At 49.8% G+C, this 24,526-nt stretch overlaps 1 protein-coding gene across 3 annotated transcripts in view; it reads right to left on the reverse strand.

Annotated features, from left to right (window-relative positions):
- Positions 1 to 424: 424 nt before the first annotated feature.
- Positions 425 to 24,526, reverse strand: part of ANP32A (acidic nuclear phosphoprotein 32 family member A) — a 41,687-nt gene continuing 17,585 nt past the window's right edge. For 2 of the 3 annotated variants that reach the window (XM_036305944.1, XM_036305927.1), the window contains exons 2-7: positions 8,687 to 8,836; positions 8,313 to 8,435; positions 5,599 to 5,800; positions 4,057 to 4,154; positions 1,908 to 1,974; positions 1,514 to 1,629 (exon numbers count right to left, since the gene is read on the reverse strand). In XM_036305944.1, the coding sequence (XP_036161837.1) occupies positions 1,568 to 1,629; positions 1,908 to 1,974; positions 4,057 to 4,154; positions 5,599 to 5,800; positions 8,313 to 8,435; positions 8,687 to 8,836 (702 nt within the window). In that variant the 3' untranslated portion in view covers positions 1,514 to 1,567. Of the gene's footprint in view, positions 1,630 to 1,907; positions 1,975 to 4,056; positions 4,155 to 5,598; positions 5,801 to 8,312; positions 8,436 to 8,686; positions 8,837 to 24,526 lie in introns of all 3 variants that reach the window. The other variant, XM_036305935.1, reaches the window with a different exon arrangement.

The raw sequence follows: 24,526 nt of genomic DNA on the forward strand, positions 1-24,526 counted from the left end.
TTAGCTGTTTTTGAAGACCCGTTAGAGGTAGAGAAATGATCGTAACAATGCTAAGTCAATAAGGAACAAATGTGTTCACACATTCCTGAGGCTCCCAGGCCTATGTTCTATTTTACAGTCTCAACAACAAAACAATGGAAGATACTCAGACTAAGGTCTGGTCCCAAGGTTGGCCTAACATTTTGGTGACTGTTTGGTTTTTTATCTTTTTCTCTTTACACTTCTCCCCGCTCCAACATGAAGCTTTTCATGAAGAACGCACACCGCTGAGTCTTGCTTTGAGACCAAAGCGTCCAAACGTAGTACCGGGTTACACGGCCCATGAGAAGAGCTATGTGGTCAGGGAGCCCTGTCAGCGAGCAGGGGGTGTGGAATGCATCTTAGATCAATGGCCTGTTGGACTCAAAGAAGCCATCCCCAAAAAAATTGTATAAAAAGATTTATTGAAATTTATCAATGACAAACAGACATAAAACTCAAAGCTTGGCTCTTCTGAGGGGGAGGAAAGGAACTGGTGCAGATGCTCTTTTGTACAGATGAAACACGGGCCAGGAAACACGTCACTTCTAAAGCAATCCAGAAGAGGACAACGAAAGCAAACCTGTACATTCACTAGGAATTTGCAGTCATCTCAGATTCCCACTAGGTAAGAAAATACAATTTTGCGCTAGTTTGTCCGTGCTCGGGCGTATGAAAACAAACCAACCCACCCAGCCGACATGCAGCGACGTCTCCTGCACTTAGGTTTGTAAAAATGGTCTAAGCACAGGAGTACATGTGGAAGAATTCTCTTGTCATTTTGTAAAACAAAGCGTTCTAATATTTTACAGAACAAGAGAGGGGAGTTTTTTAAAAATCTTTTAAAGAGGTTAACGGTTAAGGGTTTGCTTCTTCTCTTTTCATTCTAACCACCAAATCCAATTTACTCATGAGCCTGCTGTTTTCAGCTCTCTGGCTCATAGCTCCTACTCCTAAGAGCGACACCAGAGTCTTCTTCGTAGAACGAAGCCCACCACCATCTGTGAAGAGGGAAAGGGAATGAGATGGGGACTGTCCCCAGCCAGTGCCAAAATACGCCTTTAGGTTGCTATTTAAAACCAGGGCGGGCGTTGGATGTCTCTAACAGGCCCAAGAAATGCAGAAACCACGTGAACCAGAACAAGAGGTAAGATGTGGCTGGTGCTCAGCCGCTCCTGGGCTTTGAGAAACCAAACTGAGGCAGCCTCGCTCGGCCTTCCAACCACCTCGAGAGACTCGGGAGATACCAGGAAATGTGAGACCTCCGAACCATCCTCTCTGAGGGCATGGAACAAACGCTCACTTGGTGTACAGGGACAAAAACAGACACAAAAAAAGTAGGGGGAAAAATAAAGAGTGGCAGTAAAAATAGTATTTTATTCCACCCCCTCCCGCCCACCCTCTCCCCACAACCCCCAGTACACTTTTCCCCTCTCGTTCCCACAGCAACGTTACAATCAGAAAAAAATAAGTTTCGGGGGTCAGGATTTGGGGGGTATGGGTAAAAACAGTCAAATCACAATAGGAATTTTTCAAAATAGGTATCCACTTAGTCATCTTCTTCTCCTTCATCTTCAGGTTCTCGTTTTCGCTTCTGACCCTTTTCTTCTTCTGGAAGAGTAAGGAAAAGGCATTCAGATTAAAGAGTGGCCCTACCTCTGATTCCCCGCGCCCCCCCCCCCCCCCCCCCCCCCCCGAAGCCAGGGGACCAGACATCTAGGAAGCTTTGCCCTCCTGGCAACTGAGCCAGGACATCTGCAAAGCCAGGCAGGCACCTGCAGCCTCAGATGGGCATGTTCTGCCCATTGCCAGGTCCCTGGGGTCTACACAATCTACTGTCAACAGAAGGGGCTAGCTGCCACCAGCCAAGAGTACAAAGGCTGCCATACCACCAGCAGCCTCTTCTTCATCTTCCTCATCGTCTACTTCCCAGTCGTTATAATCTTCTTCATCCTCCTAGGAGAGAAGATGTGTGCCGTCATCAGTAGCGCCCCGGGCCACGGACCTGCCGAGGAAGCCACTTTCCCCAGCACTGATCTCAAAAAAGGCAGGTCATCCCCTGCCTCTCAGAGCCCCATGCAAGGACATTCTTTCCCATCACAGACCCCCTTTAAGATTCTATGGAAAGCTTTAAACTCCTCCCCAGAAAATACCCCTATCACATACAATACTTGCAAACAATGTTAGGGGGCTGTGGTTCCTCCCCCAGGTCAAGAGCTCCTGAGCTGAAGTCCCTACAACTCAGGCAGCATTCTAATCCAATGCGCTGCTCTCTTAGGAGAACAGGTTCCCAAGCAGACTCTCTGCCATGGAAAGTAGGCCATCCTTCCATCTGTCCTCAATCTAGTGCTGGCTTCAAGGAAGACCCCAGTTCCAGCAAACACAGATTCTGTGGGCAAGTCCAACCTCACCCCTCACAGCCCAGCGCCATCTTGCAAACTTGGACCACTGGGAGGGGAGAATAAATTCAACTGAGGGCATCATCCCAGCTTGGTAAGATCCAGCCAGATGTGTGACTTCATTCTCAACACAGGACCCTTGCTTTCTGTTGCTCCCGTGTTACATGCCAGTTAAATCTCTGCCCGTTGAACACTGTTCCTAAAGCATCAGGCAAGCCATTGTTTAAAAAGAACTTGGTGATAGACTTCGTTTTGTCAAGGGAAATATCCTTTTGTCACAAAAGAATTCCTTAATCAGTCTGTTTGCTGAGACTGGTGTGTGTGTGTGTGTGTGTGTGTGTGTGTGTGTGTAAGCTCTCCTTTACTGAAAGCTGGAAATCTGCAGATGGTCAATGAGATCACACACACACACATACACACACACCCCAACCCTGCACGCTGCAGCTTCTGTGGCAGGAAGAACAAGACAAAGAAGCCCATTAGTCAACACGACTTACTGCCCTGTGCTGGGAGCGGGGGAGGCCTGTTTTCCTAAGGGTTCAGAGGTGAGCCTAGCAGCCTACACTCAGGGAGAAGGGCAACTGCACCGAGACCAGGCAGGAACCAAGCCCATCGACCAGCTCTCCTCCCCGCCTGGACCTGCCTGCCTCTCCCAAGCCTGGGCTGTGCCGGCTGGGAGATCCTGCCCAAGTGGGTGTGCTCGGCAGGTGGGTGTCTGTGTGCTCAATCAGGAGACAGAAAACCGGGAGAAACCAGGAGCCTTGTCCATGCTGTTATCATTTTAAACCTCCCCACGTCTAACTTTTATAATCAGCAAGAGCTGATGCAGAATTTTGAACAAATCATGGAAAATGACTCTGCTCTAGAGAGATTCAGAACACCCGACACAAAACCCAGCACGCTGAGCCGGCATCTTGGAGAAGGAAGGGTGTGAAAGCCTAAAATAGCAAGTGGTCAAACACCCTAGTCAGACACTGTCCTTAAGCATTTTACTCATAAATTAGTTTATCCTCTTGACAATCCAGGTGGCTATTTCACAGATGAAGAAATAGGTCCAGAAAGGTCAAGGAGTTTGTCCAGGGACACACAGCTAAATCTCTGTGCTATGTTACCACTCACAGACACAGCACCGACTTACCAAAAAAACTAGGAACCAGTCAATGTGTGAAGAAAATGGCACTACTTCCACTGTGTGCACTAGACCCTTGTCACTGTGATCTGGGACCCAGCAGTGTCTTTCATTATCCATCAGTTCAGGACAGTCTTTGATTTTCCCTAATACACTGTGCGTGCTCAGTGAATTAACATATGAATGCAAGAGGGCAGGAAATGGGGACATGGTTGCAGGAAGAACTAATTTTCACACAGAAATGAGGGCCAGGCTTACCCCAGCAGGTGAGGTCCCCTCTTTACCTGCCTCCAGAATCCCCTCTCGCCCGCTCCTAATCCATCTTCCCAGGGCTTGCTGCAAGTCTGGCCTAGTTCAAACCAGCCCAATAAAGGGCCCTGAAATGGACTCATTTCCCCAACCAGGGCTCCTGGGTTTCCCAGGGTCACTGAGGCATTTCCTGGGACTGACTCAAAGGCAGCAAGTAAGAGGGGCTCAGGCAGATGGTACCCCACCCAGCCAGGCACTTACCTCTTCCTCTCCACTCACATCCTCCTCTTCACCTTCTTCCTCCTCTTCTTCATCCTCTTCATCTTCCACTAGATGAGCATCCTCATCATACTCTTCCTCTGTGCAGTGGAAATGGGGACAAGAATGAATTGGTGGTGAGCTGGCTCCTCCCTTGCACAGCACAGGCCCCAGCCCAGCGGGCCCGGCAGGGGTGGTAAGGTCCTCAGCGTGGGGCCCATGACCTCACACCCCACCAAGGCCCAAAGCCTCGATGCCTGAAGGTGACAGAACACATCCTGAAATGATCTAAAAGATAAGCCCTTGAAGTGGTGTGAGTGACAAGTCCTCCTCCCCTAGCTGTACAAAAACGAGAGATTTTTTGTGGAGTTTGAGACCACGGAGAAATGGAGGGCTCAGAGGAACAGTTATGAATTAATTTCACAGCCGGGAAAGCTGAGAAATTAATTCTTTTAGAAAGAGCATCCAGCCAAACTGCTCACTTTAAAGCAAGGGTGGGGTACATCAGCCTACGGGCTGTATAAGGCCCCGAAACATTTGGTCTGGCCCTGCCAAGGCATTAGGGGTGAGTTAATTGTTTGACCAAATATAGCAGACTAATTTTTAAGTTGATAATTCTGTATGGCCCTTGAATGATGTCATAAATATCCAAATGGCCCTTGGCAGAAAAAAGGTTCCCCACGCCCACAAGAAATCTGAGGCAGAGGGGAGAAGTGACTTGTTCAAGGTCACACATCACATTAGTTTGTGCCTAGAAACCTGGCCTCAGGACTCCAGTCCTGGGCCCTTTATGTTGTGTCACAAAGTGCATGAATATCTTGCAAAATACTCCCATCTAACAAGGAAAACCAAAATCTTGGGTCTGAATTAACCAGGTAAGTATGTCCATTCTCAACTGTACTCTGGCCATGAAGACCCATGGAAAAGCCACACTGTGCTGGTGACGAGGGAAGGTAAGAGAAGGCACCCTTTCCTTTCCCTCCCTGCCACCCTGGCTGCTCGCCACACTGCCAGGGAGCCCACCATGCTACCTGCAGCCTCTACTTGCCCGGGTCCCTGGGGCTCACAAGTTCACACCCCCAAGTCCTGGACTGTGGTTCTCTGGGCTGCAGCCACCAGGGGGCCCCACAACCTCTCCAGCTCCATGACTGGACACCTCAGACCACACCCCACCTTCCTCTATCTGCTCACCCCTCCCTGGGACAGTGTCTGAGTCTAGAGTCATTTCCAGTGGGACTTTGGAAAGGGGGGAAAAAAAACAACAAAAAAACCAACTGAGGCTTCTGCTAGATGGTCTTTAAAGTTACTATACAGTCAGAGTCTGAGGATGTTTCTCAGGCTCACGCAGTTTTTAGGGGAGTTAACCAATGGCCCAGATTAGGGACACCGGTAAGCACAGCAGAGAGCCCCGCTCTCTCCATAGCTTTGGAAGGAGGTTGACAGTCCCACCCCTCAGCAGCCAGTGGGGGCCTCCCAACACCCAGGCCACCCCTCTGTAGAGCAGGGAGGAACCGGGCCTGCCCTGGCCTTCACTCGGCCACCCACCATCCTCATCCTCCTCGTCCTCCTCCTCCAGGCCCTCTACGTAGCCCTCGGCGTCGGAATCAGGGGCCTCCTTGTCGTCCCGGTCATAGCCATCGAGATATGTAAGTTGTGGGAGGAGCTTGAACACGTTTTCTCGGTAGTCGTTCAGGTTGGTTACCTCACAATTGAAAAGGTCTAAGCTCTTGAGGTTTTCTAACTTTTTCTGGAAGCAGAAAAATAAAGTGAGCAGTGAGTGACCTGTGGGAGGCAGGAGAGGAGGGGACAGGTGGGGAGCGGGGAACCACCCAGGGGAACAGGTGGGGATGAAGTGAGACAGTGTGAAGAGCAAAGGCCACAGGGGGTAAAGAATTCTGACTTGGTCCTGCTTGGCCACAATGTCCACCCAAACACATCACCCCTGGTGGATGGGCCTCAGTTTCTTGACCTGGAAAATGAAGGCTTGGATTTTATCGTTAAAATCTCATCCAGTGCCCACACTTTCATTCCGCTTGAAATTCAGGTGGGCTCTCTTGGTGCATGAGACAAGAGCTGTGCTGCCTGCCCCTGTGACGAGGGGCCAGACGGGAACTAACATGGCAGCATGAGCCAACATACTAACCCCTGCTGCTAGAATAATAGGAGTCAACACAGCACTTGTGTATTAACTCAGTCTGTCCTCAGAACCCTGATAAGGTAGAAATAATTATTCGCTTGTTTTCCAGCTGAAGAAATAGAGAACTGGGGTTTGGCAGCCCCGCTTCTCCCCCTGTGCATACTCTCCACCATGCTGCCTGTCAAAAAGGACAAGAGAAAAACCGGCATAGGATCCAGATTTTGTTCATGGCACTTAAATGAATACATTTGCTTTGGCAAAGCTTTATCTAAGAGGGTTTAAGCTCATATAGTCCTGCTTGGTGTCTGAGGAAACTGAGGCCCAGGAAGTGGAAGGGTCACACAGATAGCAAGAATACCCTACCCCAGGCCAAGCCCCTGCTCCCGTGAGGCCAAGCCTAACAGGTGACTAAAGCCACTGTCCCTCAGGGTCAATGTCAGGAACCAGGTTGCTCTTTCAAGAGCTCACAATAGAGACCTGACCATTCTCAGCTGAGGGTCAAGGGCAGAGAGGGAATCTGGGCTGTGGTTTGGGTAGGTGAGCCCAGCACCCCCAACCAAAGCAGTTGCCCACCCTTTAGCGGTGAGTGTAACCCATCGGACACACTGATCACTAGGAAAAGGAAGCTACAAAAACGTGTGGTCTGGGTGGGAGGAGCATGGTGTGTGTGTGTGTGTGTGTTATATCTGATCTCTAACAATGACTGATTCACAGTGTTTTATACACTTGGTCCCTCACCTCCCAAACACACAGATAGACCACCACACATTTTTCCTTTTGTAATGAAATTAAGACTTTCAGATATACAAAATTGTTTTGCTTTCCCATCAGGAGGACTTGACAAGAAGCTCCATGGGAAGGCAGGCCATTCTAGTGGGTGACCCCATGCCACAGATGGGCAGAAAATGTCTAGCTTCCCGTTCTGCCATCAAGGCCATCCACCAGTCCCCGAGCACCCACAGAGGGAGGGCAAAGAGTGCTTTTCGGACAAGAACCTACAAACCCAACTGAGGAATGCTCCAACCTCCACCCTCAGAAAAGGGAAACGTGACGAAAGACCCTCAGGGCTTTTCCCTGATTCTAAGTTGCATGGTGTATGAAGTGACTCGTAGGTGTATATTTACAAAAAGTGTGTTTATTTTGTGTGGTAATATTTCTATCTTTCAAAAAAATCTACTAATGAACCAATGACACATCTTACAGTGGACCTCCTTTAAAAAAAAAATCAAGATAATTCAGTCATTCAGATCCTGCTTTTGTAAAAATTGATATCCTGACCAGGACTTGCCCGTTCCGGCTAGTAAGAATGTTTGGGGTGTGTTCAGCTCCAGGAAGACAGCAGAGGAAGGCTGGCCCGAGGCTCCCAGACCACAGTTCTCTGCCACCCCAGACGGCTTGTGTCGGGGCCAAGCCACCTATCACCCATCAGAGGCACCAGCCTCGGGGCAGTCAGTGACCAAGGAGAAAACAGATTTGCCTCCTCTGGGATCAGCCTAATTCTTGGATGGATCCTCCCTCCCCAAAGAGGGGCCAGGACCTTGAAGAAATGTCAGCTCCAGTTTCCAAAATGAAGCAGACACTGCATGAGGAAAAGCACGAGGCCAGAAGCTGAGACTAGGGCAGTGATGGCGAACCTATGACACGCATGTCAGAGGTGACACGCGAACTCATTTTTTTGGTTGATTTTTCTTTGTTAAATGACATTTAAATATATAAAATAAATATCAAAAATATAAGTCTTTGTTTTACTATGGTTGCAAATATCAAAAAATTTCTATATGTGACACGGCACCAGAGTTAAGTTAGGGTTTTTCAAAATGCTGACACGCCGAGCTCAAAAGGTTCGCCATCACTGGACTAGGGTCCTGGTCTTCACCCAGACTGCCAGCCTGGCTGTGTGACCTGGGCCCAGTCACTTAACTTCTCTAGGTCTCAGTTTCTTGATGGATGAAGCAGAAATAGTTGCTTAAACTCTATCTCACAGTACATAGTGAGAATCCAATGAAGTAAAAAAAGTAAAATAAGGGGGTGGGGGGGAGAACCATTATACAAAAGCAGCATTCCCTGCTATCAGTCCCGCCCTCCGCCCGCCCTGTGGAGAGGGAAGGACCCAGTGACTCACCAGTGGCTCTATTGTGCTGAGGTCTTTAATTTTGTTGCCACTTAAGTTTAGATGCTTGAGGTTCGGACACTTTTCTGCCAATACTTCCAGGCCCCCTGAGATTCTGTTATCGCTTAGTTCAAGCTAAACAAGGCAGGGAAATAAAAAGCAGAAACAGCTCTTAAAATGAAGGCTCTATGCTCAGAGCCTGGCAGACAGCGGGGCAGGCAGCTGGATACACCCTCAATTACGCTCCCTAAACATGAAGTGATGGCCATTCCTCCTCCCCACCCCCACCGCCTGCTTGAGGGCGCACGTGCACGTATGTACACACACACACACACACACACACACACACACACACACACACACACATTCCTCTACACTCTATTTACCTTCTTAAGTTTGTTTAACTTTGGTAAGTTTGCGACTGAGGTGAGGCCTACGTTGATTGTACTTAAGAACTCCAGTTCTTCAAATTCATCTGTGAGGCCTTCGATTTTGCCTTCACAAGACCGACAGTTGTCCAGGACAAGCTCTTTCACCTGGAAAGGGAAGGATTGTGTGAATGGAGGAAGGAACGGGGTGAGGCAGAAAGGTGTCAGGCCTCCTTGGAGGGCAGGGAGACAAAGCCAGGAAGCGGCCCTCGTTAAAACAGCACTGCACATGCCCACCCTGGTCTTTCTACCCGGGGGCTCAGGTTGAGGTGAGCGGAGCTGCAGAACCAGGGGCCACTCCAGACGGGAGGCATGGCTGAACGGCAGAAGATAAATTCAGTAAGCCCTGCTGCATCGGCAACACTGGTGGTCTCATTCCAACCCTACCATGCACCAGCACAGCCTCCAGATCCTCGCTCTAACGTCAGGGGACCTCTGAGCCTCACCCCCCGCTGCCGGGGTCCAACCCCAGCAGGTCCAGGGGTCCCCAAAGGTGTAGACGGAGTCGGCGAAGAAGGAAGGACACGGAGACAGTGTTCAGTTGATCAGCAGCCTAGCCAGGATCTCCAGCCAGGATCTCCAGCCAAGTTCTGGTCTGGATCTCCAGCGAAGTTCTGCTGTTTATTGTCTTGTTACATCCGTATTTATCCCAGTTGATTTTAATCCTGTCAATTTCTATTACAAAGGTTAGGGCGTTTCTTATCTCCATTCCAGGGAGTAAAGATTATGTAGTTTAAGCATGATTGTTTGTAGTGATTAACTACCCGCCAGGCACTTAGTTAAGGAGTTTCATCCCCTCCCTGACTTCAGGGAAAAATTCCTACCTGGGGAAACAACCTTTCTAGGAGAGGCATCCCCTCCCTGACTTCAGGGAAAAATTCCTACCTGGGGAAACAACCTTTCTCGGAGAGGTGACCTTGGTTAAAACACACAGCGCTAAGGGGAGCAAACATATTAAGAACAGTATGCTATATACGCCAGGTCCCTTGAAACATATGCTGTGCAGATGTTTCTTTCCTGCAGCGACTGTGTCAAGCAGCAAGGATGGACCGGCTCCCGGCACCCCGCCCATCATGGCCCCAGCCGGACCGGCCTGAGGCCAGCTCCCTACTTCCCCTCCTCAGCCCCTGTGCTCCCTTCCCCTCCATGTGTCTGTGACCTTCCTGCTGGCGTACCCTCCCTCTCTTGCTCTCACACCGCTCTCGCCACCAGTCATAACCTGCCCACCTGGCCTGGAATTTGTCACCATGGTCACTAGTTGGCCTACCCCAGGGTAGGGAGAGACAATCACCGGGCTCCTCCAACTCTCCATGCGCTAGACCACTGCTGTCCCACAGAACTTCCTGCGGCCAGGGAAACCCTGCGCTGTCCGAGAGGGGAGCCGCTAGCCACAGGTGGCCACTGCGCACCTGCAATGTGGCTGGTGAGACCCAAGAACGGAGTTTTAAATTTAATTTAATTTCAATTAATATTAAGAGACATGTCAGCTACCATATCGGATATCTCAGCTCTCGGCTTTGCCCTTTGGGGACCTGAGTAGATGTGGAAGGAGAGAATGGAAATCCACAAGCCAGGCTGGACCCATAGCGAAATGCTGAGGGCAACCAAGTCCAAAAGCTGGTCTTTGGAGGCACTTCTATGGCTCTGCCCGCTGCCCAACTTCCCGGAAGGCAGTGTGCCCTATTAGGGGTCTTAGATTCTCCTCTCTTGGGCCCCATCCTTTGTTTCTAATGAGGCAGAAAGAACTGATAAAAGAGCCGCCCTCTCATTAGGTTGTTAGAAGGCAGACTTGGCTGACGCCGGAGGCCAGGCTTTCGGACACTAGCTGAGAAGAGCGATCATGTCTCAGGCCTGAACTGACCCAGGGAGTCAACCAGGGCAGCCGGGGTGCTGGCCCTGCAGGCAGATGCCAGTTACCCACTAGGGTCCCTGACAGGCTGAGGCCCTGGCCCCCCAGGGCTGACAGGCACCTTACAGATGATTCCTCCTGGCTGCACCTGGGCCTGACACAGCACCCCTGCCTGCTCCCTGCAGCTCTCAGGAAACACACACTGCTGCTGCCTGGCCATGCCGGCCCTAGGACTTCCACCCCCAGGCCTGACTTCTCACCCCCGGGTCACATGGATAGGCCCGTCCTTCTCAGCAGCAGCCTTACAATGTCCAAAGGGTCACTGCTGCCCCTCAGAGCCTCTTCTTCTCGGGGATAAGCAGTCGGACCCTCTAACCTGCCTGCCAGGCTGCCCCACGCTTCCCTGCAGCAGTTTGCATAGCTCTTCCCTGCAGGGCCCAGGATGACCATCTTGCCAAGGTCCTCCAGGTGCCCCTCTGATTAGGACATCTCTGGGTCAAATGCCAACTTGGGGGAACAGACCCACAGCAGGCCTGCCGTGCCCCTCCTCAGGCTACCCTTGCCAGTGGGCAGACTAGGGGAGCTCAGGGCACAACAGTGCTCTCTTCCTCCCTGCTGGAGCAATGCACGCGGCTCAGCCCAGAACAGTGGCAATTTGCAAGGACGGGCCGAGCACAGCACAGCATTAACCCCGCACGACTAGAAGCTCTGGACCTAGGCACTGGCGCCAAGGCCCACCTTTCCTGGGGCCTCTCCTGTCCTTTCCCACTCTCTCAGTCCCCAGGAGAGGCCAGATGTCCAGGTCAAGTCACCTTCTCAAGGTCAGTGGCAAGAATGCCTGGGAATAAGTCCTACCCTAGGGCAGGAAATCAGTGTAGAGCCAGGAAGCCAGGCCTCAGGGGAGCAGAGCAGATGGAGGGACAGCAACTGTACTGGGGGAGGGAGGACCCTCCTTCAGTCTGTAGTAAACGCCGGAGTCACAGGGCCCACCATCTTCTTTAGTTACTGTTTCCTTGGAAGGTCTTGGGAGTTCCGTAACCTCCACCAAAGAAAGACAAATATGAGAATGGATTCCAATCCGCCCTCAACGATTTCAGACATGCGAGTTCTCTAACCGGGTCAACGCCGTCTCCTCTTAAGGCCATTAGCTAAGGAGAAGGCCCCAGAGCTGGGGGAGGTGGTGCTGGAGAGTCAAGGGAATTCCTTCTTGAAGTCGACCTCTTTCCCGGAGCAGCGCAGTGCTGCCTGGGAATTCTACAGACAGAGGCTCCAGCTCCAGCACCACACCAAACTGGTGGCCATTCCTCTCCGGACCAATATGCAAGTAAGTGCTACTATTACTACTGTGTTATTAATAACAATCCTGGGCTCTTTCCTGAGCCCTCAGCAGGCACCCTCTAAGTGCTAGACCCACAGTGGCTCCACAGGGCAGTCTCCCGTTTCTCAAGGGCAGGAGTGGTCACAGGAGGGTGTCTGCTGGGCCTGGTGGTCAGTGTTGGCTCCCGATGGTTTCTGACATTCTCATATATAGGGCACAGGCACTCCCAGAGCCCCAACTCAATCGAACAAGCTGCCCTGGCAGCCCCCTGCTCCCCTTCTACCCCTCTTTTAACTGTTCCACCAGCCGGGTGGGGGCCACTCCCAGCAGTCCCCACCCTGGTTACACTTCCTCAGTAACCAAAGCACAAAACAACCCAGCCCTCGCTCAGATGAGGCTGAAGTCAGGGAGCACAGATCTGGAGAGGGGCTGGGGGACCCCATTCTCCCCAGGGAGCAAGAGGCTGCTTCGTCACTGGCAAGGGAGGCCTGTGGTGTCTGGGGGCCAGGTCTGTGGGGTTTGTAGGTCTGTGGGGCGTGCAGGATCCCCGGGGTTCCTGCATTTCCTTCCTTCTCACCCAGCACTCTTTGGGGTGAGATTAAAGAGGAGGGGCAAGTCTAGGCTTAGACCTCAGGGTGCTTTCACCAAAATGTACAAACCACACTGGGGGAAACCCCTTCTTTGTGGGTCGATGGGGATGGCAGGTAAGCTGCCTGTGAAAAGTCTGAAGTGGACCAAACAGGAAAAACAAAAAAGCCAGCCCAACAGTGGAAGTCAGTGGGCCCACCCCTACCTCGGACGAGGGCCACACTTCTTAGAGCTTCCGAATAGGAACAGGCTATCTATCCACACCTCCAACGCGCCCCAGCGTTCCTTAAACCACTTTGAACTGCCGCAATTGCCACCCGCTTCCTCCTGTCTCTGCTTGGTGACCAAGCTCTAAACCAGCGGTTCTCAACCTGTGGGTCGCGACCCCTTTGGGGGGGGGTCGAACGACCCTTTCACAGGGGTCGCCTAAGCCCACCAGAAAACACATATATAATTACATATTATTTTTGTGATTAATCACTATGCTTTAATTATGTCCAATTTGTAGCAATGAAAATACATCCTGCATATCAGATATTTACATTACAACTCATAACAGTAGCAAAATTAGTTATGAAGTAGCAACGAAAATAATTTTATGGTTGGGGGTCACCACAACATGAGGAACTGTATTAAAGGGTCGCGGCATTAGGAAGGTTGAGAACCACTGCTCTAAACCCCTCCAGGTGAAGAGAGCATCCCTGACATTCCAGGGAGTGTTCTCTTTAAAAAAAAAAAAAAAAAATTTAAGGCCCATTTCCTCCTGCCAAATCCTGGGTGTGAGCTAAGTGCAAAGTTAAAATTAAACCGGAAATTTGTACTTTGGGTTTAGACTCTCTCCCAACTCCACTGGCTGTTTAAAAATATCCGAATGTGGTTACTCTCTTTCTAGTTCAACAGCTGGGACGACACTGCGTGTATCAGGAGCTCTTCAGACACGCCAATGACAAACCTCCACAGGACCCTCTGCCTCATGCCTCCAGTGCTGACACCCCAGAGAAGCCTGAATAGCCACACTCGGCCCCGAAGAGATGCGAGAGGGGCACTAAGAAGTTCCCTAGAAGTCAGACTGCCCGGCCCCGGTATTTCCTGAAAAACTTGTCCACAAAGCAAGAGCGCAGTGGCCATTTCTCACCACCGAGAGCTGTGAGGTCCACGATCCACATGAACACATTATTACTGAGGAGCCCACTGCTTGTTCCAAAACTGTGCAATCGTGTCTTTACAGTGGCTCCAATTTGGCCATTCCTCTGTGTTCCCAACACTGCAGCCTGGCCCTGGCCAGTCACGTAAGTCACTCTGAGCCTGCTCTGCTTCCCAAGGGGCCTCTGTGACAGCAGGGACACTGGACTCCTGGGAATAGGCCCTGACTGGAGGCCAAGGACCCTGCTGACGGGCTGAATGAACCCTGACTGTATCCCTGAGATGTTGGGCTCAGCCTCTGCAGAAGGGATATTTGTTAACCTATAAAATGCAAACTCTCCCTAGAAAACATTCCCAGTTTGTGGCCACCGCCGGGGAGTGGGGGGGTGAGGGGGGGGATTCAAGTCCCTAAACTAACCTGGAGGCCCTCCACTCTGGCTCTCCCCCTACGTCCTCCAATCTCATTGCTCCCCGCTCTCATCCTTGCACAAGGCCCCCCTCCCCAGGAGGCCTTCCCCTGCGTCCAGCTCTGAGCATCCCAGGGCACCAAAGGCAGCTGCTGCATGAATCATTTAATCGTGTATTAAGCATTCGAGCCTCCTAGAGGTCAGGGACTGTCCTTCTCCATAATCAGCCTAGCGGGCAGTGGACACTGGAGCAACTGCTTAACAAATGTCCTGTCTATCGTGCCAGGCACAACAGTAGGTGCGGGGCACACAGAGTAAGTCAAGCCATGAAATTTACAATGTAACTGGTCCAAGACAAGTTGAAGGAACACCCTCCCTCTGTAAACAGCAGCAGCGATGGTTTTCAGTATGTCTTGTTTCCCGAGACAAGCGAACTGCGCACACTCCTCTCTCCTGACCCAATGCTCTGCCCCTCTCTCCAGACAGAGTGCTCCTGTGTCACTGTTCACCTGGGCCAATGCTGAGGGGACAGTGAGCAGGAGGTGTGGTGGCTAGCTAGGAGGAGACAGACTGCTGGTAAACAACTATAGTCCCGTGTGCCAGCTAGGAGGCATACTATGGGACCTAGAAAGACCAAGAAAGGGGACACACATATCAAAGCCAGGACTGGCCATGTAGTTTGTAGGGCCCAGAGCAAAATGAAAATGTGAGAACCCTTACTCAAAAATTAAGAATTCTAAGACAGTGACAGCAGCACATTAAACCCAAGAGCAGGCCCTTCTAAGCATGGGGTCCTGTGTGACTGTGCAAGTCATATGCCCGTGAAGCTGGCGCTGATTTACATGGACAACTTGGGCCTCAAACATAGTCCTCTGGGGGCCAGAACCAGAGAAAAGGAAGCTGAGTGAGAACTGCTCTTTATTTTCCCAGTGTTTCCTGAGGCAAGGTGGAGAGGTGGACAGAAGGCAGGCTCTGGAGTCACGACAGACCTGGCTCAAATCCATTCTCCACTTGCTTGCTCATCTCACCCCTCCTGAGCTCCTGCAATGACCAGAGTGCTGATCACTGAGGGTTGGATTAAATGAAATAATACTTTGAACATCCCAGCTCTGGAAAAAGCCATTTTCCTTCCCCTTGATCCAGACACATTTATTGCTGTGTCCCCCATCAAAGCACAAGAATGAGAACAGCCTGACTGGTGTGGCTCCGCGGCTGGGCATCGACCTATGAACTAGGAGATCATTGTTCAATTCCCAGTCAGGGCACATGCCCAGGTTGTGGGTTCAATCACAAGTAGGGTCATGCAGGAGGCAGCTGATAATAATTCTCTCTCACCATTGATATTTCTACCTTTCTCTCCCTCTCCCTTCCTCTCTGAAATCAAATATATATAGATAGATGATGATAGATAGATAGATAGATAGATAGATAATGAGAACAAAGACAGGCCCCAGCAGATCTGAGTTACCTCAGCTGTGTGCAAGGCTTCCTCGTGGAATATACAAGGCCTTTTAACAGTTTGGAGAACTAAGATAGTGTACCCCAAACCCAGCCCTTTATTTTACATCCACGCCTTGTTTTGATTATTTTTTTCCACTAACCTCAACCCTTGATTGTCTTTTTTCACTGAGCAAGACTTCAGTACATATTTGTAGCTTTGGTTTCAACCTCGTCAGTCCCTGACCAATTTAGTTTTCCAGTTCCAGCCTTGCACAGAAGAGAAGACTCAAATCAAATTGACCCTGCGGTGGTTGTGTGTGTGTGTGTGTGTGTGTGTGTGCGCGCGCGCTCATGGGTTTTAAATAGGTCAGCTTTTAAATGGGCCATCCCCTGTTGCAGATTTCTAGCTAGAAGGCCAGACTGTTTGAGGCACCAACGCAGCAGAGGAGAAACGGGCTTCTCCCAACATGTTCGATTAGAGTGATAAATGCTTGTGATTTTGTCTTTGTAACCATAAAATCTAGTTTTGCTTCACAGTTGGTGTGACAAAACCTGCAAAAATCAGTGAGGTTCCATGGGGTAAAAGTCAGGCTCTGGGAGAAAAGTCAGACATTTCGAAAGCTAGACAGGCCTAGGGATCATCTAGGCCAGTGGCTTTGCTGACCACAATGCATAGTAAAAAATCCATTTACACCTTGACTCAGGGCATACCTTTTTGTGTGCATATAGACATACACACTGAAACAAAACTTACCCTGTTAAAATTACTCCTTTCTAGTACATTAAAAAAAAAATTTAAACCCATGGTTTGCAAAATACTGGTCTAGTTTAGCCCTTTTCTCAGAGGAAGCCAGGACCAGAGTTTGCAGAGAGCTTAGGAACCCCAGGCTGGGTGATTCTTCTGCTGAACCGTGTACACTGTACCGCTGCTTGTCAGAAGCCAGTCCCCTGTGGAAGACCCAGGAATCGTCCATGCAGCTTTCAGTTTCTGTTAAGAGGAGGGTATTCCTCAGCCTTGATGGTAGCTGAGACAGGTGTCCACCCCACTTAAAGATCTTTTAAAAAGAGGCAGGGCCCACATTACTAAAAAAAAAAAAAAAAAAAAGAAGAAGAAGAAAGAAAGAAAGAAAAAAAGAGAGAAGAAAAGGAAGGAAGGAAGGAAGGAAGGAAGGAAGGAAGGAAGGAAGGAAGGGAGGGAGGGAGGGAGGGAGGGAGGGAGGGAGGGAGGGAGGGAGGGAGGAAGGAAGGAAGGAAGGAAGGAAGGGGGAGAGAGAGAGAGAGAGAGAGAGAGAGAGAGAGAGAGAGAGAGAGAGAGGAAGAAAGAAAGAAAGAAAGAAAGAAAGAAAGAAAGAAAGAAAGAAAGAAAGAAAGAAAGAAAGAAAATCTCTCCAAGATTAAAAAAAAGCATCTGAGCGTCTGGATTTTGTTTCCTACAATAGAGCTCTGGAGGCACGGGCGGGGCGGGAGCACATGGCCGCGGGAAGTCGGTGACGCCATCCTTATTATTTTAGGGAACCGAGCAACGCAAGCAGGGGCGCTGCAGCAGCGGTAATTAAGCTGTCGGCCGGCAAGGGTAATAGGCTGCGCGCCGGCTGGGGGAGGGCTTGCATTAACATGAACCCTGTGACTGGCTCCCTGGCCGCCTGGAACTGGATTCCTACCTCCTCGGCGGGTGTGGGGAGGACTGGGTGGCTGTCTCGCCAAGACAGAGGAGCTGGTTCCACTGCAGATGCTTCCTCCAGCCAGAAGGACAGACTCTGAGCCGGAACCACCCCAGGACCCGCCCAGGTGGGTGTAGGACCTGGGCTTTGGGCCTTCCAATGGGCCTGTTTAACTTCTTGTGAACTTCAACAAGGCTGGGGCCCCTCATGATGTTCTGCCTTTGCTTTCCTCCCCTAAAATCTCATTTCTCCCTTCCAGCTATCTACTCCACTTCAAGGACTTGTCAGTTCCACCTCCTGCAGGAAGCTTTCCCTGATTGCCCAGCCCTGCACCAGCACTGCCTGATGGAAGAGCATAGGAATGAAAATAGTCCAAGAGCAAGAGAATACAGGCTTAGAAAGCTGTTTGGGAGCCAGGAAGTGGGGAGCAGTTCAGAAGGGAGAGATGAGGCTCTTGGAATTTGTGGGTGGCATGATCAATTGAAAAAAATCCAGCAGGCTGCATCTTCTAAGTGGTCCCTTCCTACCTTCAGTAGACCCGGAAGGTCTGAAGCAGCAGAAGTTGGAAGCACAGTCCAGTGAAGACCCTGGTCCCAGCAGGTGGCATGTCAATGGAACCAGAAGAAGGAAAGGGGAGAAGATGTGGGTAGGTGCAGTGCAAAGGATGCTCGACACGCTGTTTGACCTGGACTCTGGTGCTCACTTGGCCACTACCTTGCTTGCGCGCTGAGGGAGGTCATGTCCACTCTCTGGGCTTCTGCCAGCCCCTAGTCCACATACTGAACAATGGAGCCTGAGTACAGAGGTGTGATTCCTTCTGGCTCCAAAATCCTGTAGTCCACACACTTGTTAGTCCCACCCATACCCAATCTCAGTCACTGTTCTCCAAAAGTAGGTGGGAAATTTCATGGGCTAAAGAAGCCCAGAATTCATCACTAAGGGATGCCAGAAAGGAAATACAGGACACTGGGCAATTACCCTGATAATTACTGAAATGCAAAAGTCAGTCATGTAGTCGATTAAAACACATCTGGACCACAAAAACAGCCCCCAGAAGTCTGGGGTGTTGTGTTCCAAATGTGGGAGTCTGGCTTCCTCCATGTGATGTCCGCCAGCCATCTCACAAGGCAGCAGGGGGGCAGGCACCTCAGCTGACGGGGTCCCTTCTCTGATCAACAGCACTGTGATTCTTAAAAAACCCACACCACCCACAATGACCTCATTACAGAGCCACAGCACTGGCCACGAGGAGACTGAAGAGGAAGGGCTAGAGAGCAGGGGTGGATAAATCCTGGTCAATCTTCCTAAAACGCCGCTTTGATCACCTCCCATCGGTCCCTGTCCCAAAGCTTTTAATGGCCATGGGGATCAAGTGCAAATCCAGAGGAGGATTTCCAGCCCCCCCACCATCATGGCTCTCTGACCAAACCCCCTGTGCCTCCTCTGAAGGTAGTCTGTCCCTGCCTCACCCCTCTACCAGGCTCCCTGACCTGCAGCGAGCACCATGACACCACCTGGCATTTCTTCCCCACCTGGCATTTCTTCCCCATGGTACAGTAAACAAAGTGCTTCCCCAGGCATCATCGCATTTACCTTGTCCACAGACAAGTAGAGTTCTACCCTCCCAGGGAACGTGTCCCTGTCCACCAGGCCCCCTGAGAGCCACCGCTCGGCCACAGGACATCTGGCGGTCTTTATCCCTGCTCCTCTCCTCCAAACACAGCCTTTCTAAGGTCTCAGCGGCCCCGGTGCTCTGCCTGGAGGAGCTAGCTTTCAGAAACACCGGGCACTCCAGCTAGAGGAGAGGAAGAAGTGGGGTGGGCAAAGGCTGACTGACCCCTTACTCACTTTCTAAAGCAAAGTGCCCCACTAACTCCACTCTTGGTCAAGTCAACACAAATATATTTTTTAATTTTTAAATATTTTTATTGATTTCAGAGAGGAAGAGAGAGGGAGAGACAGAAACATCGATGATGAGAATCATTGATCAGTTGCCTCCTGCATGCCCCCTACTAGGGATCAAGCCCACAAATGGGCATGTGCCCAGACCGGGAATTGAACCACGACCTCCTGATTCATAGGTCAACGCTCAACCACTGAGCCATGCTGGCCGGGCAAAAAAAATATATTTTTTAAAATGGCTTCCTGGGCCCTCTGTCCCAGCTCACTAATGCGGTTGATTTTGGCTACTGCGATCAGATTCAAGGATTTAAGCTGGGTATAGTGTGGACCGGAACAGCTACCCTGAGTAGAAGAACGGCCTGCAAAACAAAAGTTCATTCATTTCCTCAGTTTTACTACTAAGATCCATAAGCTGGCCGTTCAAAGCCTCCATCCAGCCCCGCCTACCACCATCACCCATCTAAGAAGAGAGCACACCACTCAGACTCAGAGATCGAGGCACTTCCCACAGCCCTGGTACTAGGCCTCTGCCGAATTCCCAACTGGCTTTTAAAAAACGCTTCAGAGAATGAAGGAACTACATCTGCCACTGCTGCGGAACCAGTGGATCCAATCCAGCTTCTCAGGCAACTGAACCAACCCAGTGATTCGCCCCAGGTTGGAGTCAGCCCACTGCAGAATCCAGCCTTGGGCCAGCCTCCGTTCTCCTAACTTAGGGCCCACACCCCTAACTCAAAGCCTCTCCATAGGGAACGCCTTGACGCCAGAGGAAACAGAGTAGGAAAAAGAAAAAAGCTGTTAGGAAAAGAGCCCCCTGCCTGAATTCAGCTCCCTCCCTCCTGCCCTGCCTCCACTCACCCCAGTATGAATAGAGTGCAGAAGAGGCAGGAAAAGCTAAGTGGCCTCAGAGATGAAACCCTCGACCTTGGCCTCCTTCCCTGCCAACCCTACCCGAAGTGACAAAAATATTGGCAGTGACAGAAACAGAGCAAACACTGCTGCACTGAGCCCTAGTGTCCAACCACCAGTCGGAAACCGCTGATTTTGGCAGAAACGGAAACCAGTCATGCATTAGAACCTAAGGCTGGGGGCTGAACGTTCCTTCCATCCAAGGTCACACACAAGAAGCAATTTAACCTGATTTTTCTTCTCCCTTAGAGAAATTCTGTATGTGCAACTTGCCTAAGTCTATAAATTAAATGCTTACAATAAAAGTATTGGGGATGGAAGTAGAAGAAATGCTAAGAAGTAAATGTTAGTTCCTATGTCTAGTAACTGGAAGGGGGGGAAATGGAAAGCAGTGGAATGAGAGAAAGCAAGGAAGGAATGGGAAGGCGAGGCCCTGCTGGGAGAAGAGGAGGATGAAACATGGGAGGGAGGCAGACAGGCCTGAGAAAGACACAGGCAGTCAACGACGGGGGGAGAGGAGGAAGTTACAAGGCTGTAGGCTTTGCTTTACTTCCAGACCTCCTCCCTCTTCACCTGCATTTTGGTGATATAACTTTTCTTTTTTTAATCTTTATTGTTAGATGACAGAACTTGACCTATCTTTCCTGTGTGTGTGTGTTTTTTAATAGAGTTGAGTTCATTGTCGTTCACAGATCTACAGGTGCTTTATAATCTCAAAATGCTAAAATATAAAAACCGTACAATCTTTATAATCCTTGAGGATCAGAGAGGGGCTAGATGAGCAGAGATGATGTAAAAAAGAATCTAATGTGTTAGTCTTCACCAGAAGCTCATGGAGGAGGTCCTCCAAGGTGGTCAGCACAGACCAGGCCATCCCAGGCTGTGTTGACAGAAACAAGCAGGATGGACCAACATTCCTCCCTCAGCGTCACAAAACACTCTGCTCCAATAGGGCCAGACTTCAAATTCCGAACCCTGCAGCATTACAAACTGGAGGAAGGCAACCAGAGAGGGGAGACGTCTGAAAACTGACACTTGGGAGAGCAATGGCAGGAACTAGGGATGTTTAGGCTGGAGGGTGGGAAAGACTCTTGGTCACTATCTTTCTCCAACTATTTGAGGGAGTGTCATATGCAATAGAAGTACATTTATTCTGTGTTCCTCGGTGGTGAAGAACTAAGATCACTGTGCACGAATTACAAAGAGGCAGTTTTAGGCCCAAAATAAAATACAATAGGGTATTTAAATCATTACACTGTTCCATAAAATGGGCTGCTCTGAAAATAAATAAATAAAAAATAAGTGAGCTCCTTGGAGGCTACTAAGGGACTGTCTGTAAAGAACTTCACACATAAACAGTGCTGAACAGTTATTAAATGAAAAATATTGCATGATGAAGCACTGAAAAGAGACGAGCCTTGGGTCTTTTCTTCTCTTACAATGCTATAGTTTGATTCTTTCCTCTTTTGTTTTTAAATATATTCTTACTAGAGGCCCAATGCATGAAATTCATGCATGGCTGGGGTCCCTACGCCTGGCCGGCGATCGGGCTGATCTGCAGGGTGACCAGTGGGGTGATGAGCCCCCCCCCCCCGCCCCGCCCCGGGCTGCTGGCACCCACCTTAGCTGGCCTGGGGCCTTCCACCGTTCAGTCAATTTGCATATTAGGCTTTTATTATATAGGATTGATTTCAGAGAGGAAGGGAGAGGGAGAGATAAAAACATCAATGATGAGAGAGAATCATTGATCATCTGTCTCCTGCACGTCCCACACTGGGGGATCAAGCCCACAACCCAGGCATGTGCCCTGACTGGGAATTGAACTGTGACCTCCTGGTTCATAGGTTGATGCTCAAACCATTGAGCCATGCCAGCCAGGCGATTCTTTCCTCTTTAAAGAAGTGTTACTAATTTAGGCCACAAGTTCCATCTACTCATTTGACAATATTTACAGAATCTATTAGATGCTGGGCACCCATGCTAGGCATAGGAGATACAGCAGTAAACAAAACTAGGTGCCTGGCCTCAGGCTTACAGTCTAGTGGGGGAGCAAGATAATAAGCCAATAAGTGTATACACCTATACATAATATATGTAAGTGCTACAAAGAAAATAAGGGGGAGGATAGCAACAGCAACAAGGGACACTCCTTTAGAAAGGGCGGCCAGGGATAGCCTATCCACAGCTGAGCTTTCAGTGGGACTTGAAACCAGGGGAAGACCTTGGGAAGAGTCTTCTGGGCGGATGGAATAGACAGGACAAAGACCCTGAGAGTGGGGAGTGTGCTTGGCCTTCTGGGGAACAGCCAGGAGGACAGGTGGCGGCAACAGAGTGTGTAGAAGAGGAAGTGGTGGTGTGAGCATGGGGTGGGGAGAAGGCAGCTGTCTGTCACACATTTGGGATATACTGCATTTAACTGCTGGTAGGGTGGTGGGTTTCATAGGCAGAGGAATTAGCATTGTTTGGACCACATTGAAGGGGTAAGAACTAAGACCCAACCATAAGCCTGGGATTTCCCTTGCCCTTTCTTAAAGGAAAAAAGAGAAGGAGCTTTAGTCAGGATTATGCTTGCCCAATGTTTCCAGGTAGAAATGGGGTACACCCCTGGGAAATATCCCATGGCAGGATGTGCTGATTATGAGAGCTTGGGCACATGTGAAGTAGTCAGAAAATCTGGTTTGGATCTGGGCTTTACGACTTAGGAACTGCGTGGATGTGGGTAAGATTTCACTGAGACTCAGTTTCCTCATCTGTAAAATGCCAAGAACTCCTACTAATCCCATGGTCTCCGTGGGACCGGAGGAGGTAAACTGCTATCCCTGAGGGGCCTGGGGAGGAATTTTACAAGGTTTCTTACCCAAGACTTTGCACCCAGAGAGTCGAGATGAGGTGTGATGCAGCTCTGATTCCCCCACACTGCCTTGCATGCAGCTCTCAACAAATGTTTGCTGAACTGAAAAGCATTAAAAATAATCTGGGAAAACATTCTGCCACTTTTTTCTTCCTGTGAAACTGCAGTTTGCCAGAAGGCTCCAGAACAGCCTCTCTTCACTGTAAGCCTTCACTTTGGGGGAAGAACCAACTGAGTCACATCAGGGCAGGGTTCTCATGGGATAAACTCCCAGGAACAAGGCCTGACACCTCTGCAGAAGGCTCCACCCAGACCTTCTCTAACAGTCTGAGCTCATCCAGGTCCCAGCCACCAATGAAAGGGACTATATACCATCATACCATCGTCAGACAGGGCCAGGGTCTCCTGGAAAAGCCTACACAAGCTGGAGATTCACAATATATGCAACATTTCACTCCACAGGAAGCCTCGATCTAATCCAACTGTCCAGATGAGTAGAATAGCTGGTCCAAAGTCACTTCTGTTATTTAGAAAAATTTGTTTTAAAAAGTAACACTTTCACTCTCATGGTTTCAGAATCAAAAAGTATAAACAGTTAATTCTCTCTCCCATCCCATCCAGTTAACCACCTCACCAGGATTTGTTTACACATATAAAAACAAATTCAGAATCTTATTTTTATCGCTTCTTATTTGCATTGTGTTCTACTGTGCAGGTGTGCCATCATTTTTCTTGACCAGTCCCTTATTGATGAATATTTGGGTTGCTTCCAATTTTTGCTCTAATAATTCTACAATACAGATAAGCTGGTGCTTATGTCACTTCCCGTTCGCCCAGCTTATTAACCAAGAAGCTGGAATCTGATCCCACTTCTGACCTACGTGGGCAGCCACCATAGAGCCTCGGCGTTCTCCAATTTAATGGACTCACTACTGTACCTATGTAGGCAAGTTACTTCCCCTCCACTCATTTAAGAAATGCTACTCCAGAACCTACCAAATGCCAAAATTTTTTTTTAATCTTCAAATTCAAATTTATTAAGACATTCAGCTATGCCTGTCAGTGCACCAGGCACTGGGGATCCAATGATAAAGGTATCCCTGCCCTCTGCCTCAGTGTCCAGTCTGCAAGGGATGAGAAGGGACTGCTACAATACACAGGGGAAGCTGGTTCAGTGGGCCTTGAAGGCCATTTGATTCCCCGGCTAAAAATGGGCAGCCATACCTACACCTTAGGAGTGTGTGCTCTGAGGGATCAAAAAAGGAATGCTTGCCCTGACCAGTTTGGCTCAGTGGATAGAGCATCGGCCTGCGGACTGAAGAGTCCCGGGTCGATTCCGGTCATTTAAAAAAAGAAAAAGAAAAAAAAAAAGGAATGCTTGCTAACTAGCTAGCATGATGCAAGGCCTATACTAGGTGCTCAATAAGGGGTAAAACCTAATTCCTGTCCCAGAAGGGGGTCTTGCTGATGGCCAGGACAGGGAGGTGCTCCAGGCAAAGCACATGCATCACCACGACTGCTCCACAACTACCACGACTTTTTTCACAGGTCAGAATACACTGCTGCTGGTTTTGAGGCAGCACCTCAGTCCCTAATTATGCCTTAGCCGACTTTTACTGGAAAACCATGTGGCCTTCTCCCACTTTCCAGACCCTCTAGCATCTGAGGCACCCTGGGCATGCTTTTCAGCTGCGAGTACAAGCCCTCGTGCGTGAAGCAAGTCAGAGTGT

Source organism: Myotis myotis, unplaced genomic scaffold, assembly GCF_014108235.1.
Source record: "Myotis myotis isolate mMyoMyo1 unplaced genomic scaffold, mMyoMyo1.p scaffold_m19_p_1, whole genome shotgun sequence".
Taxonomy (NCBI): domain Eukaryota; kingdom Metazoa; phylum Chordata; class Mammalia; order Chiroptera; family Vespertilionidae; genus Myotis; species Myotis myotis.